The 21,374-nt window shown below is 34.9% G+C and overlaps 1 protein-coding gene across 1 annotated transcript in view; it reads left to right on the top strand.

Annotated features, from left to right (window-relative positions):
• Positions 1-12,225, top strand: part of LOC136032242 (uncharacterized) — a 115,833-nt gene extending 103,608 nt beyond the window's left edge. The window contains exon 7 of the mRNA XM_065712473.1: positions 10,924-12,225. Coding sequence (XP_065568545.1) covers positions 10,924-12,131 — 1,208 coding nt within the window. The 3' untranslated portion in view covers positions 12,132-12,225. The remainder of the gene's footprint in view (positions 1-10,923) is intronic.
• Positions 12,226-21,374: the final 9,149 nt, after the last annotated feature.

Raw genomic sequence — 21,374 nt, 5'->3', positions numbered from 1 at the left:
TACGCTAACACGTTAACATTCTAGTAAAAGAAATACTCTTGGTTAAAAGAAACGTGGCATTGTCATTAGAATTTCTCAGAAATAACCGAATGCAAAAATATATCTTTTTCTTGGAGTTGCGTCTAATAGAGCAATAGAAACGATGCGTTTTCGTTAAGGTCACTCAAAAATACCTCTTGATATGACTTAAATTTATCTCTGATAATAACCCATCCCTTGGAAATGGTTGTTAGGGTTCCCTCCTTTCTTTAATTCATGGGTCTTTTTGTTTATATTTTATCCTTCAAAAGCTTTCCTCGCTTAGTTTTTTCGTTTGTTGTATTTTAATTGCTTTTTTCTGTGTTTTAATAATGCTTTTAAATTCGTTTCTATGAATTAAATTTGTATGTACAAATCTTTCATTCCTTAGATTTCTTGTTCCAGGACGAATCTTCAATGTGTAATCATTTATGCAATGAAATATCTAAAGCCCATGCTATGTAACATCTTATTAATTACTATATCTAATAGAGCAAAAATTTATGGCATTGGGATGCTTGTGCGCCCTCATATGAAAAGGGTTGGAAACATGCGAACCATTCAATTGTTGTAGAAGGCGAACTGGGAATTCCCCTGTAGGTGCAATAGGCTACCATGTAGAAATAATTCCTTGAATAACAATATTGGAAAGGCTTATATTTTACACCTCTCTAGCGCTCCACTCCATAGAGAGTGAATAATTTTTGAATCCTAATGTGGACATGCAATCTTTAGATTAAATAGATTTCTTGAAAAAACGTTATGAAACAAAATGAAATCTAAAAAATGCCTTGAAAGAAAATTAAATCCCGAAGAAAGAGACGCCTTGAAAGAAAAATGAAATCCTGAAGAAAAAAATCTCTTAAAGTCTTATGCAACGCCCGAGTGTGCATCGATATTACGTAACACCCCACGTGCTCGCTTCCATTACGTCATTCCCAATAAATCTAGCAAGTCACGTTATATTACGTCACCCCCAGTAAATCTATTAACTCACGCAATATTGTGTCACATCCTATCTCTGCACCATCATTACGTGACACCCACGTGCGTGTCCTCCTCAGTTACAACCTGGGATTCCCCGCTTGACTAGCGGACTCTAACAAGTTCTATTACGGAAGAAGCACATGCATCTCGAAGAAAACATTTTCTATTACTAAATTAACATCTAACATTTAACAACCATTTGAATTATTAAACAAAATTCATGACGTAACAATCAGGTACTATGCTCTTACAGGTACGCTATAGTATTGTATAAGACCCATACTATAGTCTATATACATAAAAATAAGTTGTCTGTGGGTTATGTCTGTCGAGTGACGTCATGTCATCATGTCGTCATGAAGTTAGTTGTCGTCATGTTTGTTATGACGATGACGTCATTACAAGTACTTAAGAAAGTCGTTCAAAGACAAATTTTTAATTTTTAATGGCAACAGCCGAGGAAGCTGCTCAAAACGAATGTATTCAAGCCGAAGTAGCTGAGTTGGTAAAGCGTTATTTTTCAGGTTCTAGGTCCGAGAGGTTCCAGGTTCGAACCTTGGCTTTAGCATTAATACAAAAGAAGAAAAAAAACTAAAAAAGGTAAAAACTAAAAAGAAAATACTAAAAAAAAACTAAAAAAGCTAAAAAACTAAAAAAAGATAAAAAACTAAAAAAGAAAAAAAACTAAAAAAAAACTAAGAAAAACTAAAAAAAGGTAAAAACTACAAAAAAAAACTAAAAGAAAAAAAAACTAAAAACTAATAAAAAAAACTAAAAAAAACTAAAAACTGAAAAAGAAAAAAAAAGGAAAAAAACTGAAAAATAAAGGAGAAAAAGAAAACTAAAAGTCGGGACACAGGGAATATAAATGACGACCGGGACACTCAAAGAGAAATTACGGACTGGGACACTGGGACACAAATAATGACCGGGAGATATAAATGACGACCGGGACACTCAAAGATAAATTACAGACCGGGACACAAATGACGACCGGGACACAGGGAATATAAATCACGACCGGGACGCTCAAAGAGAAATTACAGACTGGGACACTGGGACACAAATGACGACTGGGATACTGGGAGTATAAATGAAAACCGGGACACAGGGACACAACTACAACGGGGATGCCGGGGGCACAGGGGGATATATAAATGACGACGGGGACACAGGGAATGTTCGATTAGCAATCACAATCAACAAAGCTCAAGGGCAATCATTAGAATAATGAGGTATAGATCTGAATACGGATTGTTTTTCCCATGGACAATTTTATGTTGCATGTTCAATAGTCGATAAACCTGACAATCTATTTATATGCACAGACAATGGGACATCGAAGAATGTTGTATATTCGCAAGTTTTACGTAGTTAAAAACATATATATCTATAACGGAAAGAGAAATCTTTTCTCTTTTATCTATATTCACAGGTGGGACACAGGGACACAACTGCAATGGCGCGTAACGACTTACGTGCGCGGGGGGCTTGGGGAGCGCGAAGTGCCCCCACCAACTAGGTGTTGGGGTGGCGCGAAGCGCCACCCCAACAGCTAGTATTGTATAAGACCCCATAAGTATGGGCATCTGTACCTGTAAAAAAGTCAATAATAAAATTCCGTACTCTTGGATTTGGCGGAATAGAACGGTTGAAAGCATTTTGCACGAATATGTTCGAAAGAAAAAAGTTTTTTTCAATTTAGATTGAAAACTGTCTTAAAAAAGAATAAAATAAAACATTGATACCGTAATTAACACTTACTTGTTACTAATGATGAGAGCGCGAGTCATCGGAATTTCCTCCAAAAAATTTAAAGGATAGAAAGTCCCATTGGTTCAAAACTGTGTTAAATATTGCGAAATTTCAAGTTTTGTCTGTTTTTGCTTTCTTCAGGGGAGGGAGGAGCGGTCACCCTCTTTAAATTCCTATCTATGTTATTGTCACTGCGTGACAATAAAGTGTCAACAAAGTGAATTTTGTCACTTAGCCTGTGAAAAATTGGATTCATTTTCTTTTTTTTGACATTTGTTATATGTATGTATGGAAATTTGTGTGTAATATGAATTGTATCAAAAATTATATAGGGATAATCCACATGCCTGGAATATACAATTTCCGAGTAGATAGAGGTAATCTGATATCATAATTTCAGCCATTTTAATAAAGCTAAGTAATTTAATTTCTTTCCTCATTGAAATACAAGTAAAGACGAAATGATAGTGGATTCCCAACTCATTGAAGGAAGAGCAAGGAAGGAAATTCGCATCATTTTACATATTTTAGTCTATTCACGTACCAAAGATATCAAAATAACCCCCCCCCCCCTAACCGATCTTAAGGCTATTCATACCCGAAAACCCCATTTCTTTTTAAAGATTTTACTTTTGACTGTTTCAAAATCGTGAAATTTTTAGGGCAGTGCTACAAGTGTTGTAACCTTGAGCCGTGAAGATTAATTACCAAAGCTAATTTGTTAAATTTGACGAGGCTTTTCAGCATAAAAAAATAAAAATTTTAATAACAATCTGTTGGTTCCAAAGACCACTACACATTCATAGAAAAGCTAAATTTTCTTTAGTTGTTTAGTGCTGTTTTTTTTTTTTTTTTCCCGATTTTTCTCCGTTATTTCTTACTTTAAATTTGGGTCAAATCTGATCTCCAATCCAATGAGCCCACTCCGGAGTTTATACGACTACCATTTCCATATAAACCTTACATGCCTTGTGGGGATAAATCACAACCCTTGCGCTGAGGACTGTGGGATGGGGGGGGGGGGGGTAACAGCTACTGCCAAAGCTGCATAACTGCATATTGAGGTCTTTTAAATATAAATTGACTTCCCATTTTTCTAATTATTTAAGGTATATGTGGCTGCGATAGTTTCTACTTAGCCACCAGTTCAAACTCTCAAATTTGATTTTCACTGTCATTGGTACTTTAAGATTGAGAGACAGATTCAGAGGGTTGCTGGCAGGCATGTTAGCGGTGCACGGGCGATGACGCGCAGCCAATTTCAAAAGCTATCCCTGAACTAACTCTTGTGGTTTCCTGTGTTTTGCAATGCGTGAGAAATTAATTTTCTGGTTTATTGTCATTGCTTACAAGAATTCTGTCAACCAAATCAATTTTTTTTTATCCCAAACTTTCTGAAAGTACTAAATAGTCAGGGTTCCATATGTAGGTAGAGACCACAAACCCCATTTAAAAAAAATAAAGCACCAGATAAAGATTTTTCAGTGAAAACACCAAAACAGGTGTTTTTCAAATCTTTGGGTCGCAAAATAGCTTCGTGGAGGGGATGTACCCCTGCTCCCTCCAATTCACTTTACTGCCTGGAAATAGTTCCAATGGCGTCAGGAGGGATCAAAACGTATTTTTCAACATTTCGGGGGTAGGGGGCGATTTGGTTGTTCTTTCAATTTTTTAATACAAGACAAAACTTTCAATGAAAATACATAGAAGGAATTTCCCAAAATCTGGAGGTGGCAAAAATATATTTTGCTAAATACAGGGGAGCAGCAATTATGCTGTTTTTATTTCAACTTTTTTAGTAACAATAAATAGAGTAACTTTTCAACGGAAATATCAAAAAAAGGTATTTCTTAAAAACTAGGATAGGGGAGGGGGGGCGCAAAAATTTGGGGAAGGGGTAAGTGAACACCCCCTTCCCTTCCCCAGTTTACACCACTGGATAGTTTTCTGGTTCCTCTGAGGTACAAATTAAACAGTCAACAAAGTACCCTGATCTTAAAATTTAAAAACTTTCAAAATATTGTAATTCACATCTCAAACTTAAAACTTAAACTTGTCAATTTTCAATCTACTTAGTTTCATTACGCGCAATCATTTATTTAATGTCCTTTTTCCATTTTACTTATTTTCAACTTTCGCTTTTAGTTACCTAGATTGTTTTCTATTCCAATTTATTAAGAAAATATTGTCCAGAGAAAAAAATTTGAGACGTAAATATCTGTCTGGTTTTTGTCTCTTTTCTTAGGCCTGTATGTATTGTCTTTTTGAAACAAAGATTTGGAAGTCTGTAAGCTAACCATGTTTAGATACATGTGTTCTATCATGTACGTTCCAACGGGAAAAGTGTTCTGATTGGAATTGTTGTTATCTTTCTCCTTATTCCGTTTGTTTATCCTTAAGGAATTTATAGTCAAATCGATGTAAAGTGTTATTTTGATTTATGCTGTCCCACACGTCATTGTTCATAAGCATAATTCATTTCTAATCAATGGGCTCCCTTCTGATTGGGTGAGGAGCTACAGACTCGGAAAGTAACGTCAAGACTATTATATATCTCTACATTGTGCTGGAATAAGGACATGTACGAAAGGAGGGACCTGCCGCTCATGTTCCCCCGTGATCCCTGGATTTTCACGTTTTTCCACAGTTTTCTAAATCTTTTTTTTATTGTGTAGTTTTCCTGTTTTTAGTAATCATTCCGAATTTTACCTCATAATTCTTTTAGGAGCCCATTTCTGCTGGGTTGTTATCTAGTTTCTGTGTTTGTGTATGGTTTTATGGGTCTGTACGCTGAATAATGAGCTAAACTATTCAAGCTAGAATTGCCCAAAATTTGTAGAATAATTTTGGAACAATGAGTAAGGGCATAGACCATAGAAATCCCCCAAAAGGCGTCAAAAGGTGAGGGCTATTGCGAAGACCAAAGACTAGAGCTACTGATCTTAGCACCGATCGCCCAGGGGTGGTTTTAGGGAAGAGGCAGAGGGGGAAGTTGCCACTTGCGTGGATATTTTAGGCGTATACAATTTATAAATAACCTGACAGTTGTAATTCTTCTGTAATGTTTTAAAGTTTATTTCTATTAAAATAAATTAGAGGACGCAGTGAATAAATGAAAATGATGAATAAATTATTAACTAATTAATAAAATTAATTAAATAAAAATAATTATAACTAAGATAATAAAATTAAAATAATCAATGATAACTAAATAATTTAAATAGTTAATTTCGGTATTTGATGAAAATTTTGTCCAAATATTTAGCGAGAGACAGGGAGAGGGCCGCTAAGAAAAATTTTGCCCTGGAAGTAAGAGAAGCCAGAATCGCCACTATGATTGCCTGCAAAGAGAGGGGACAAATTGGGTGCAAAGCGGTTTTCTGCTAATGTATGCTTATACAAACAACCTGTCGGCCGGTGCATATAAAAAAGAAAATAAAACATGCATTGGCTCTTTTGTTTGAGCCAGAGAAATTTTTTTAACCCCTCCCCCTAAACTCATATTCTAAGTCCCGATACCCCCTTTAAAAATCCCTGAAATTTGAAACTCAATCCCCCTTGCCTTCAGGTAAAAAAAAGAAGAAAAAAAATTGCACCCAATTTTGAAAATCTAAAATTACTAACTCTGTTTTTATAATGGAAAATATTCATTTCAGATACTGATTGTGCATTGCCACGTCTATGTTTTTAAATGAGTGATTGGCTGGGAGTTACAAACATTTACCAATTATGAAGAGCTAAATTAGTGGGTTCTCCGCCTCCCTCTGCTCACTCTAGCCTTTGGCCTTCTATTTTATTCATTTACGAAAAATATTCGAGCAAAAAAACGTGTCTTATGCATGCTCTTTGTTGCCTCTATCTTCTTGGTTTACTCCCTACATTTGGCAGCTTGGGCCTTTGGCTTTACTTACTATTAAATAAAAAACAAGTTTTTTAACTGAAAGTAAGGAGCGACATTAAAACTTGAAACGAACAGAAATTATTCCGTATATGAAAGGTGCTGTCCTGTCCTCAACGCCCCGCTCTTTACGCTAAAGTTTTTTTTTAAGAAGTAGAGTTGTGAGAGTCAAACTTTAGCGTAAAGAGCGGGACGTTGAGGAGGGGACAGCCTCTTTCATATACGGAATAATTTCTGTTCATTTTAAGTTTTAATGTCGCTCCTTACTTTCATTTACAAAAACTTGTTTTTTTATTTAATTTTTGAACGTTTTTAGATTAACGCAGGTTTTGATTTTGGCTCATCGTACATGAAAAATTAAAACGAAATTTGCATATTAATTTTACTTTTTTGGCTAAATGGCTTTCTCAAAGTTTTGATTGGATGATCCTGAGAAAAAAAAGGGGCGAGGGAGAGGGCCCCTTTTAGAGGGTTTCCCTCTAATTTTTTGGTTATTTAAAAAGGCCACTAGAGCTTTTAAATTTATTTACGAACGTTTTTATTAGTAATGAATATACGTAATATACAAATTAACACTGGCAACTTCTATATTCGTATATTTTATTACGTATATGAGGGGGTTTGCTCCCTCGTCAATACCTCGCCCTTTACACCAAAGTTCGAATTTTGTTCCAATTCTTTAAAAATGACCCCTGAATCACGACGGCCATGTATAAATAGCTCTCAGAATCATCACTCAGAATAAGTAGCTCTTTTGAAATTACTAACAACACTTTAGCGTGAAGACCGAGGTATTGAGGAGGGGACGAGCCCCCTCACACACGTAGTAATTTCTGTTCGTTTTAAGTTTTAATATTGCTCCTTACTTTCAATTGAAAAACTTTTTTATTTATTTAATTTATCATCCAGCCCCCCCCCCCTCCAATCCAGCCTAGCCCCCTCCCCCTTCATGGAAATTCTCTTCCCCCATGACAAATTCCTGGGTCGCTCCTTACTACATTTCTTTACCATGAACTGTTCGACATACTTTATGCATTGTGCTGCCTTAAATAAGTTTTATTAAGTCAGTTATGGATTGGACATGTTAGCAGAATGCCGAGATGAACTAAGCCATTCTCGAATATAATGGTTAATTATGCTTGTATCTTTCGGTTCTAATAAGATATGCAATGGTAACTTTTGTGAGATAATGACTTTCTGTGTCTCAGTTTGAATTACTATCTCACACTCAGTTAGGATATAATATGCTATTGGATTTAAAGATTTTTATCTAAAAATCCAATGTTATATTTTTCGTAGAATAAATACTAATACTAGGGTAAATAAGAAATCTTGTGGGTAGACTTATAAGTCGGGTATAACCCTTAGTCAGGGTACAATTAAGTTATAACTAGGTTAAAATAAAATTAATAGGTTATAAATTAAGTTAAAATAAAATTAGGGCCTAGAGGACTAGGTCCTAAAAATATTGTGGTTGTCTTATGTTCATATAATGTTTAATATTTTCATTTTCTTTTTTTTCGTTTTGACAAATTGTTCTCCATGACAGACTGACCGCCTTAAAGTGAAACTATCACATAAGTCTGTGCGTATGGACTGCTTAAGCGAACAGACGTTGAAAAAAGTTAGGATGCACCAGTGTATCCCTGCAAGAAGGCATCGTAAAACTTCTGCAATCCTCTTTAAGGGGGGCAATTGTCTAGATACTTAGGAAGAAGCGTTACTTAGTGTAAGCTTCTATTGCAACTATTTGTATACAGTGTTGCCAATTCATGACAATACATCGGTGGGAGGGGGTAAATATATTTGTTTAATCTGGGTGAGTATTTTCATGTATTTGTAGTTTTTTTCAGTGAAAATAGCAAAACGATGGTATTTTTTTCTAAATAATGGGGGAGGACTGCAAATCGGTGCCTCTGTTAGCATATTGCCTTTTTGTGATGTAGAATTTGTCATTGACTTGTGTTTTGTATTCGACAAAATTTTCATAAATATTAGCTCCTTTAAAATAATCGAAAACAACATTTTAAGACATGTATAAATATTTTATAAAGCTTGTAAGCGGTGAAGCTTCAAAAGGTCTTTTTCGTGCCCTGAAGATGCACAAAAAAAAAAAAAACAAAAAAAAAAACAATGAACATCAGATTTGTTTTTACCAAAAATTTTCCTCTAGAGGGACTCCATCAACTTACTTTTCTTATTCAGGTTTTCAACATTAAGGAAACGAATATTTTTGCTAAAAACTAGAATCCAAGTTTGTTTTGCATCAGAACAGAATAACTTAACTTGAATATTCCGTTGATGCTGTACTGCACCTTTATGTTGGTAGGAATAATGTCTTCTTTTTACTCTTTTTTTCACCAGCACCAGCGTCCTGCCGAGTGGCTAGCACGCTAGACTGGAAGTCCATTGTCCGTGAGGACAGGGATTCGAGGCCTGGTGTCGCTGGTTGTTTTGGTTTGTAACAGGGGTCAGTGGCGTGACTCTGTATGCTGAGGGGGAGTCGACCTAGCTCTAAGTGGGTGCCAAGAAATTTGGGGAATGTAAACAGGAAGGATGTGCGAAAGCACAGTATCGCTAGCTCCTTCAGTACTTCCTGACTGAAGGGCCATGAAACTGAGATCAGCACCGCCGGCAGGGACTGTAAAGCCATATGCCATATTCTTTACCTTTACCTAGCATCCTGCGGGATAGTTTTAGGCAGTTGATTAGACTTCCATTTACAGGATTGTCTCCTTGCCTATCCGTTTTTATTAATCATTTTAAACGCCAGAACGAAGAGCCATATATAGATAGAAAGATGATAGAACAATATTTAGAAACATTATATAGTATGATAAACAGTATATAGAAAACAGTATATAGAAAGATATAGAAAGATGACCACTTTTGGCGCCAGTTCCAAAATTAGTGGCACTTTTAGAGGCTAATTAATCCCTCTAGAGGTGACTTTTACTGAAATTCTTTAATGTTAACTTAAAGTTGATTGGTTTCTTTGGGACCGTGCCAGATACAATTATGCCATGTAGAACCGAGTTTTGTCCAGGTACATTGTGAATCGATAGAGGAGGAGAGGTTGGAAAAAGGGTTTTCACCAGCTAATCCAATCCACGTGTTTCTTATGATTGAATTTTTTTTTACATAGACTAACATTTTTTTTTTCAAAGTTTTTTGGGCACTCTTCACTTTTTACTCTTCCTTTTACTTTAAGACTTTTTTGAAGGATGGGGGGTAAAATAAACTGTACTATGTGTATGGAAATACTATCTATGTTTGTGCTTTTAGCATCTCGGAAATGGGTTGGAAGCAACAGCCACGCCACTCCACTTTGCCATGCCATTTTGCATGCCATGTATCCTACAAGATGTTCAAATGTTATTGTCACAATAGACTTTAAAATAATTTATTTGGAGGGCAATTTTTTGCCCCCCCCCCTATTTAAGAAAAATAAAAAATAAATGTGGTCATATTGTATTGTAAGATTTTTTATTTATTTTTTTAATGACAAGGGTGTTTTTATTGTTTATTTCGTTCAAAATTAGACTTATTTTGTGTTTCGAGGTGGTCCGGAATCAATTATGTCTGGTCACATGAGATGCAAAAAAGATTGACCCTCTTCTTTTCTCTGAGAGGGATACCTAGACCACTAGACAAGATTGTATCCAGGGAGCTATGGTGTTTGACCCCTCTCTCCCAAAATCTTTGTCAGACTCGTAAAATCGTATCAAAAATGCATATTAACATCTTTTTTTTTTTTTTTTTTTTTTTTTTTTTTTTTTTTTTTTTTTTTTTTTTTTTTTTTGTAAAAACCCCCTTCGTTGCAAGAAACAATTTTAGAAAAATAATTTATAAAATTGACCCTCTTCTTTTCTCTATCTTTTTAGATCTTATATTGGCTAGCCACTTTCTTATTTCCAAAAGTGGGAATTGACATGGAAAACATTTAGCAAATCCTCCTCCGTCTCCTGAAGCACCCACGTTTCAAAACTATACTTAATTACTGTCATTACTTTAGCTTACAATATTCTAGTATCATAATAAGTATATAATATAATTTATTAGATATAATATATATATATATATATATATATATATATATATATATATATATATATATATATATATATATATATATATATATAATCTAATAATAAAAACGTGATCTTACGAATATTTCTTGCAGTAATGCTGACAAAGTTTTTACTTTCGATGTTTGTGCTGTGACTGATCAATATATTGATCTCTAACTTTCCCATTTATTTCAGATTGTAGTTCTCCTCGCATTATGCGTTCTGTGTCCCGTGTGGAATCAAGAATGTCCCAGTGCAGTTATCGTTACGACTGGAACAGAGATAGTACAATTTTGAAGCCTGTAACGCCCTCAATGAATCTAGGATCTGCATCAACCCCACCTAGATCGAACCTGTCTTCACCAACTCATTACAGTACTATACCCAGGAATGTAAATGCTGTCGAAGATGTGAGTGTTTATGAGCAGCTCATTTATGAAAAAGCTCCTATATCTCAATTATATGATACTCCTAGCAATATCCCATTATGGGCAAAATCGCCGTTTAAGATGACGCTAACTCCGCAGCCAGCGAGAAAGCGAGATCCAATGGAATATTACGATGTTCCTAGAAAACTTCAGAATCCCATTTTCTTTAATTATGACATCCCTCCCAGTACTCCTAGAACTGTATCAAGACCACCGAGTCTAGACTCCAGTCCAGAAGAAGCGGGAGGAATCCCAATTGTGAAAATGAAGTTGGATGGCCTTGGTCGCATGCCAACCGTAACTGCACAACCTTTGTATGCTATTGTGGATAAGAATAAGAAAAAAAGCCGTATTGGGAAAAGGAATTGTGAACGGAGTGATTCTAGTGAAATGTATATGTACATGAAACCGTTAGACGGTGAAAACTCAGAGTACCTGAAAATGCAACTTGAAAAACAAAAGTCGCTGCGCTTTTATTCTCTCAACCGAGTCAAATCAACTCCGCCTAAAACCAGTAATTCCTTGCCGACGTCTCCGCTTCCAAATCGCACCTACGTGTCGTTAAAGGAAGCCGTCGAACCGGTTCCAAAACCACCTCTTGTAGCCATTCGCCGATCCGCGAGTGTTCCTAACAAAGCTAACCGTGACTCATCATCAAGTGATTCGGGTCTAAGTGTCGGCTCCGGGGCCGAGCCTCAGATTTGTCATCACGCTTCCCTCCCACGAAAGTTTCTTCCTACTCTTTCAACTCTCACAAGCGAAAGTAAAGAGTCTCCCCTTGAAACCAAAACAAGTGTCTGTAACCAGTCAATAAGTAGCAGTGGCACTTCTGATCTCCTTGATTATATAGAAACAATTTCAATCTCTTCAGACGGCTCTGGTGAAAAAATTCAGGGCTCTGTGAGAAACTACGCATGCACTTTAAGACCTCGATCAGGTCCTGAATATGCCCCTTTGAAACAAAAAGGCTGCTAAAGAGACAATTTTTCTTAATGTTTTGTTACTTCTGTTAGTGATGACATTTGACTTTTCTTACTCATCAAAATAGGAATAGATGACTATGTCTTGCCCTTGTTTTTAATGTGAAGTTTTTCTATCAGGATTTCTAACAAAATATCTTTTCTGTTTTAGCTTTTAATTTTAATGGCCTGATTGACTGCCTTAATGATAATTTTCATCGAATAATAGTAACAAAATTGAATAGGTAGCTGAGGTATGTACGTATGATGTTGTTCAGGGGAAGGGGACTCACAGAAAGTGCCAAGAACAAAAAGTTTGTTTAAAAAAATTAAGGGAGATAGAACAAGTCTTCATATTTGGGGACAAGTAAAAATACCCCCCCCCCATGTACTTGCCTGAGACAGATTGATTAATAAGAGCATATACATGGATTTTTTTTTCCGACAGTAAAAATATTTGAATCAAAAATACGTTTTGGAAATTCAGTTACTTTCACCAGTTTTTGGGTATTTCTATAAATGGCTTATCAGACCGAAGATAGTTAAATGTGAATTTATTTGCGGAAACTAAAACGGTTTACTTGACAGTTTGAGATTTGCTAGCGCTATATGACCTTTTTCTTTGTTTCCATTCAGCCTCAAAAAATTGTTAGTTAGTAAATAGGTGTCCATGTGTTGTGTGTAATAAAAATTAGTGACCTTCAAAATTTCGTAGTCATTTCTTCTTTTTAAGGATATAGGCTATAAGATAACAGTCTCAATTATTTTCTTATGTATAATTTTTTCTCAGCTTTATTATTTTATGAACGTAAATTTTCTATATAGTTTTTGCTTCAGTTAAAAAGGACAAGATTGAAGGGTGAGGTTTGAATTTGCTACATGGGAATGAAACTACATCCAGATGATATTTTATTAAAACGATCCTATGCCCAAAAATACTATTCTTTGTCAGAGGCATTTGAATGTTTCAGAATAGCCGTCATTGGGATATATAAACGTCACCGTGTAGTATAGAAGGAAAGTTCTGACTAATATCTTACATAGGTGAACGTTGTGATTGACATTATGACTAAGTGAACGTTATTCATTAGGTTATAAAGAAGCTAACATGGAATATTAAAGATGATGTTTTGACTGACATCTATGATCTAAGTGAAGGTTATTTCTGGAACGTTATGAATGACGTTACTATTAACGGAACGTTGTGATTGGAATATAGAAAAACGAATATAGAATACAAAAGAAAAGTAGTGTTTTGAACATATGTCATCTAAGTAAAGGTTATTTCTGGAACGTTGTAATTGACGTTACAACTAATTGAACATTGGGATTGAAATATAGAAAAACTAACATGAAATATAAAAGAAAAGTGATGTTTTGACTGACATCCATCATCTATGTGCATGTCATGTCTGTGATTCTGGCTTGTTTAAAAATTTTCACATTAGGTAGTTCCATAATCCCTTTTGTCATTTTTGGCTATAGGGTAGTTTAAATCAAAACCCATCTGGAGGTAGCAAAATAGTATTCTGGCTTATTTTTTTTTAATATGTTTGCTTTCTCGGAGTAGTCTTTATTTATTATACGAATTTTGGTATCAATTATTTCTACTTAGGGTTTTGCAATGTTTGTACGTTCTTCAAATTAATAAAATAAAGTTTGCACATAATTGAAAAATGTACTCAGTGTTATTTTTGTGAAATTCCATTTGTAGACTTAAATCATAAATTGAAACTACTATGTTGAAAAAATTGAAACATACTTAATGATTTGAAACTGCAAATGTAATGTATTGCTACACTGGCATCTAGTGTACTATGCTGACATCTAGATGAAACTTTCAAAGAAATAGATAGCACTGTCTTTGAATTGGTTGATTGGACAAGTACACAATCGCTCATATCTTTAAACGTAGTAATAGTCAAGAATAAGTTTTTTGGCGTCCTGTGGTGCGCAGTGGATTTGACTTTAGCTTGGTAATACGGGACCCAAAGATCGAATCACGCTGCAGGAATGCACTGCAGGGCCGACGCAGGGACCTTAGTAGTCAAGAAGCGTCGTTAATTCTTAAATAATAATAAAGTTTTTTGGCAAAAAAGACCTCCATAAGCGGCTGCACTGTTTTTGTTGTACCACGGGCCAAATTAAAAAGAAATAAATGTGGGGAAGTTATAAAAAAAATAAAATAAACACATACGGTACTAAACAGCTCAAAAATGTGAAGCTTTCAGGAAGGTCTAGTTGTCTTTGGGAAATAAGAGATTTTTAATGTTTGAATCTTTACGGACAATAACATCTGCTAAATTAAACTGATAAGTTTCGTTCATTTATTTTCATGATTCAATGTTGAAACACTGACAAAATATGATGTTTCTCTAAAAACTTCGTTATTTAGCAACAGCAAAAAGAAAATTGCAATTTTCAAATATAAATGGCTGTGAGATTGCTCCAAGGTGCGTAAAATGTTTTTATTTTGAAATCTTTGATTACTCTAAGCCATTTAACTAGTGCTGGAATGACATTCAATCTCAAAAATGTAATTTCCACCCAGAATCCTTAAATTGCTTTGAGTACAAGAGCACAAAGGTGATAGTTGAGATACGATCACTGGAAAGCGAGATTAAATGACTTCAAGAAGACCAGACAAGACGAAACAAGTTTGGTCATTTGAGATACGACCACTGAAAAGCGAAATTAAATGACTACAAGAAGACCAGACAAGACGAAACAAGTTTGGTCATTTGAGATACGACCACTGAAAAGCGAAATTAAATGACTTCAAGAAGACGAGACAAGACGAAACAAGTTTGGTCATTTGAGATACGACCACTGAAAAGCGAAATTAAATGACTTCAAGAAGACCAGACAAGACGAAACAAGTTTGGTCATTTGAGATACGACCACTGAAAAGCGAAATTAAATGACTTCAAGAAGACCAGACAAGACGAAATATGTTTGGTCATTTGAGGTACGACCACTGGAAAGCGAAATTAAATGAGTTCAAGAAGACCAGACAAGACGAAACAAGTTTGGTCGTTTGAGATACGACCACTGGAAAGTGAAATTATATGACTCCAAGAACACCAGACAAGACGAAACGAGCTTGGTCGTTTGAGATATGACCACTGGAAAGCGAAATTATATGACTCCAAGAATACCAGACAAGACGAAACGAGCTTGGTCGTTTGAGATATGACCACTGGAAAGCGAAATTAAATGAGTTCAAGAAGACCAGACAAGACGAAACAAGTTTGATCTTAAAGCCGAATTGAAAATTATTGCGAATAATTATATGAGCTAGTTTTATAAATATTCTACGTATGAAGTCATTACTATAGGAGTGTTGTCTCGTAGAAAAGAAAAAAATAGGTTATTATAGGATATCTGGAGGGGCGGGGTAATACAAAGATTAATTTGATATTTTAAATAAGAATTTGTTTTGCCGCGCCCTCTGACAATTTTTTTCATTTCTTAGGATGGTCGTGAAACTTTAGTTGTTATCTCTTTATTGTAATAAATTTCTCTCTCTCAAAAGAAGTGCCCTAAAATTCGGGAAAATTTATGATTTTGGGAGTGGGGGACGTTCGTTTTGAAGTTTCAACTTTGCCCTTTAAATCTGTTGTTTTTTTTTAGTGTTAAGTTCATACATGAGCTTATTATTGCAAATTCACAAACAAATCGATAAATTAAACAGCACTTTGGCGCTGGAGAAAACCTATGGGGGTTTTTGGTCGCGTGAAAGCCCACGTAACTACTTACCTTTAACTCAACTATTTACTTAAAACTAGTATAAATAAACCAAAAATAAATAAACCATAAGCTATATATATATATATATATATATATATATATATATATATATATATATATATATATATATATATAAAAAATAAGTTGTCTGTGTGTGTGTGTGTGTCGAAGTGACGTCATGTTTGTGTGTCGACTGACGTCATGTTTTCGACTGACGAAATTACAGACCGGGACACCGGCACATCTTCTATATATATAAAAATAAGTTGTCTGTGTGTGTGTGTGTCTGTCGAGTGACGTCACTGTCCGCATATGACGTCTGTCTATATATATATATATATATATATATATATATATATATATATATATATATATATATATATATATATACACTAGCTGTTGGAGTGGCGCTTCGCGCCACCCCAACACATAGTTGGTGGGGCGCTTCGCGCCCCCCCCAAGCCCCCCCGCGCGCGTAAGTCGTTATGCACCATATTAGTTACGCGCCATTGTAGTTGTGTCCCTGTGTCCCACCTGTGAATATAGATAGATTTATATATGTGTTTCAAACTACGTAAAAATTGCGAATATACAACATTTTTGGCTTTCCCACTACTGGGAGCTTTCCGTTTCCAATTGCCAGCAATTGATCTGAAAATGTTTGACCAGAGTCATCGTTTTGCAATCGGACACGCATATTTGTAGTTAATTTTAATATTTTTACGTGTGCCCATAAATTAAAATTTTTCAGGCAAGCATTCATTTCGTCTGCAGGAGTTAAACTACGTAAAAATTGCGAATATACAACATTCTTGGCTTTCCCATTGTCTGGGCATATACATAGCCGTATGTACTAATAATGACGTCATATGCAAACGCTCTTTTTACAAACAAACAAACATGCATACACACAACTCGTTTTTATATAGATAGATAGATAGATAGATACAATACAAATTAACTGCGTAAAACTTGCGAATATACAACATTCTTCGCTGTCCAATTGTCGCTACATATAAATAGATTGTCAGGTTTACCGACCCTCGAACATGCAACGTACAATTGTCCATGGGAAAAACAATCAGTATTAAGATCTATACCACATTTTTCTAATGATTGACCTTGAGCTTTGTTAATGGTGATTGCAAATACTAATCGAATTGGAAATTGCAATCTTTTAAATTGAAAAGGCAGATCCGTTGGAATCATGGGAATGCGAGGAATAAGAACAGCCTCACCCTCAAAAGGCCCTGTCAAGATTGTGGCCTCTATTAGGCTTTCCATTGTTTTTTTACGGCAAGTCGCATGCCATTGCAAAGCTTAGGTGGGTTGATATTTCTTAAAAGTATTATTGGTACGCCTATTTTTAGTTGTAGCACGTGTGGTGGAAACCCTGAAATATCTATGGAATTTAAAAATTCAGATGGATATTTAACCGCTTCATTTGGTTCCAAAACTGTGTCGACTGATTTGTAAAGGACTGCCTGGTCTCGAATCTTGGTCAAAACAATATTGTTGATTTCGTGGACGTCTATATTTTTGGGTGCGAGAATCGCTCTTTCACTTAACCATTTATTATTTTTATAATTTTTTAGAATATTCGGAAATACTTTTTCAATCAATTCATTTTTGGACGTCACTAAATTACAGAAATCAGCAGGTAGTTGTATACGTCCTGAAATTGAGTCTATCGTATCATAAATGTCTTTTTGTTCCGACGTTAACTTGGAAATGTTATTTTGTACATACGACAATAGATCACTCGTACTGTAACTTTGTTCACGATCCAATTCTACACATGTCGAAACAGCAGTGATACGGTTAGGTGAAGGCATTCCCAAATCCTGAAGAGGTTTGTTTGCCATACGTACGCACAAATCTTCTATAATAACTAAAGTTTAGTTATAAATTTCTGATGTAAAATCAAAAGTCATATCTGACGTCTCTAACTGTTTTCGATGGAGTATATCTTCGGACATTTTTGACTTATATTTTTCCCATAACTCTGTAGGAGCTGATGGAGAGCAAGTTGTTAAAATTTTGCCAAACAATGCACGAATTTGACTTGGGGTTGACGTTTCGCACTAATGGGGAATATGGAACAACCCACTGGTTATCTACTTCGATGGTGGTACCGTTGCCATTGTAGGTTCTTCAGTCATTTTACAATTAGAAATTTCTCTTTCAACGGTCTTCTTACAACTAAAAATTTGTCTTTGAACGATATACTTAAATACCTGTGTCCTGGTCGTCATTTATATTCCCTGTGTCCCGGTCGTCATTTGTGTCCCGGTATCCCAGTCTGTAATTTCTCTTTGAGTGTCCCGGTCGTTATTTATATTCCCTCTGTCCCGGTCGTCATTTGTTTCCCGGTCTGTAATTTCTCTTTGAGTGTTTTTTCTTTTTAGTATTTTTTAGTTTTTTACATTTTTTCTTTTTTCAGTTTTCTTTTTCTTCTTTATTTTTCAGCTTCACTATGAAATACATATCGCCGAACCTTTGTTTTTTTAACTAAAATCTGGTAGGCATTGATGACCTTATCCAAGTCAAAATCCCAAACCCAATCATCATCGCTATCATTTTCAGTTTTTATATGTTTTGACTCTCGCTGTCCAGATGGATCTTCATCTAACTGCGCGGTTTTGCGTTCTTTAGCCTCAAGCCTGTTTCCTTGCTGTTCTTTTGATTCCTCGGCACGCTTTCTTTTCTGACTTTATCAGCAGCAAGTTTTTTGGCATAGACTCTTTGAGCATCTTCATCGGCTTTTGCCATTGTAAGTTCATCAGTCATTTTAAACTTAAACATTAATAGATTTCTACGTGAACATATATGTCTTAAATATCTTTAATGACGTCACCGTCATAGCAAAAATGACGACAACTAACTTCATGACGTCAGCCGACACAGAAACATGACGTCACCTGATCCACAGACAGACAACTTATTTTTATACTAGCTGTTGGGGTGGCGCTTCGCGCCACCCCAACACCTAGTTGGTGGGGGCGCTTCGCGCCCCCCCCAAGCCCCCCCGCGCGCGTAAGTCGTTACGCGCCATAATAGTTACGCGCCATTGTAGTTGTGTCCCTATGTCCCACCTGTGAATATAGATAGATATATATATATATGGTTTTAACTACGTAAAACTTGCGAATATACAACATTCTTTGCTGTCCCATTGTCTTTGCATATAAATAGATTGTCAGGTTTACCGACTCTTGAACATGCAACATATAATGGTCCATGGGAAAACAATCTGTATTCAGATCTATACCTCATGATTCTAATGATTGCCCTTGAGCTTTGTTGATGGTGATTGCTAATCGACCATTCCCTGTCCCGGTGTCCCGGTCGTCATTTACATCCCCCTGTTTCCTCCGGTGTCCCCGTTGTAGTTGTGTCCCTGTGTCCCGGTCGTCATTTATATTCCCTGTGTCCCGGTCGTCATTTGTATCCCGGTGTCCCGGTCTGTATATACATTCGTTTTTTAGTTTTGTTTTTCTCCTTTATTTTTTTCCTTTTTTTTTTCTTTTTTAGCTTATTTAGATTTTTAGATTTTTTAGTTTTTTTATTAGTTTTTAGTTTTTTTTTCTTTTTAGTTTTTTTGTCCCGGTCGTCATTTATATCCCCCTGTTTCCCCCGGTGTCCCCGTTGTAGTTGTGTCCCTGTGTCCCGGTCGTCATTTATATTCCCTGTGTCCCGGTCGTCATTTGTATCCCGGTGTACCGGTCTGTATATACATTCGTTTTTTAGTTTTGTTTTTCTCCTTTATTTTTTTCCTTTTTTTTCTTTTTTAGTTTATTTAGATTTTTAGATTTTTTAGTTTTTTTATTAGTTTTTAGTTTTTTTTTCTTTTTAGTTTTTTTGTAGTTTTTACCTTCTTTTTAGTTTTGTTAATTTTTTTTTTACTTATGTCCTGGTCGTCATTTATACTCCCTATGTCCCGGTGCTTTGTTGATTGCTAATCGAACATTCCTTTTGTCCTGGTCGCTTTCTCTTTGAGTGTCGTCATTTATTTTTTTCTTTTTTAGTTCTTTTAGTTTTTACCTTTTTTAGTTTTTTTTAGTTTTTTACCTTTTTTTAGTTTTTTTAGTTTTTTTAGTTTTTTTAGTTTTTTAGCTTTTTTACTTTTTTTATTAGTTTTTAGTTTTTTTGTAGTTTTTGCCTTTTTAGTTTTTTCAGTTTTTTTTTTAGTTTTTTATTGGTTTTTACCTTTATTTTAGCTTATTTTTCAGTTTTTTCCTTTTTTTTAGTTTTTTTTAGTTTTTAGTTTTTTTAGTTTTTTACCTTTTTTTAGTTTTTTTAGTTTTTTTAGTTTTTTAGCTTTTTTATTTTTTTTATTAGTTTTTAGTTTTTTTTGTAGTTTTTGCCTTTTTTTTAGTTTTTTTAGTTTTTTAGCTTTTTTATTAGTTTTTAGTTTTTTTTGTAGTTTTTGCCTTTTTTTAGTTTGACAACTTATTTTTATATATATAGATAGTTTTTTTTTTTTACTTATGTCCTGGTCGTCATTTATACTCCCTGTGTCCCGGTGCTTTGTTGATTGCTAATCGAACATTCCTTTTGTCCTGGTCGCTTTCTCTTTGAGTGTCGTCATTTATTAGTTTTTTCCTTTTTTTCTTTTTAGTTTTTTATTGGTTTTTACCTTTATTTTAGCTTATTTTTCAGTTTTTTCCTTTTTTTAGTTTTTTTTTATTTTTTATTTTTTTTAGTTTTTTACCTTTTTTTAGTTTTTTTAGTTTTTTTAGTTTTTTAGCTTTTTTACTTTTTTTATTAGTTTTTAGTTTTTTTTTGTAGTTTTTGCCTTTTTTTAGTTTTTTCAGTTTTTTTTTTAGTTTTTTATTGGTTTTTACCTTTATAGTTTTTTTAGTTTTTTAGCTTTTTTATTTTTTTTATTAGTTTTTAGTTTTTTTTGTAGTTTTTGCCTTTTTTTAGTTTTTTCAGTTTTGACGTCACCTGATCCAGTTTTTTCAGGTGACGTCACCTGACACATCCATCCACACATCCACAGACAGACAACTTATTTTTATATATATAGATAGATATATAGAAGATAGATAGATAGATATAAATAAGTTGTGTGTGCGTCTGTCGAGTGACGTCACTGTCCGCATATGACGTCTGAATTATTTCATCACATACCAATTCAAAAACGAATGTATTCAAGCCAAAGAAGTCTATCTATATAAAAATAAGTTGTCTGTCGAGTGACGTCACTGTCCGTATATGACGTCTGTCTATTATTATTGTCTATATATATAAAAATAAGTTGTCTGTGTGTGTGTGTGTGTGTGTCGAGTGACGTCATGTTTGTGTGTCGACTGACGTCATGTTTGTCGACTGACGTCATTTTAAGGATTGAGCTGTATGCGTCATGAAGTTGTTTGTCGACTGACGTCATGTTTGTCAACTGATGAAATTACATACCGGGACACAGGGAATATAAATGACGACCGGGAACCTCAAAGACTGGGACACCCGGACACAAATCACGACCGGGACACAAAAAATATAA

This window comes from Artemia franciscana, chromosome 10, assembly GCF_032884065.1.
Source record: "Artemia franciscana chromosome 10, ASM3288406v1, whole genome shotgun sequence".
Taxonomy (NCBI): Eukaryota; Metazoa; Arthropoda; class Branchiopoda; order Anostraca; family Artemiidae; genus Artemia; species Artemia franciscana.
This window is presented reverse-complemented; position numbering and strand designations above follow the sequence as displayed.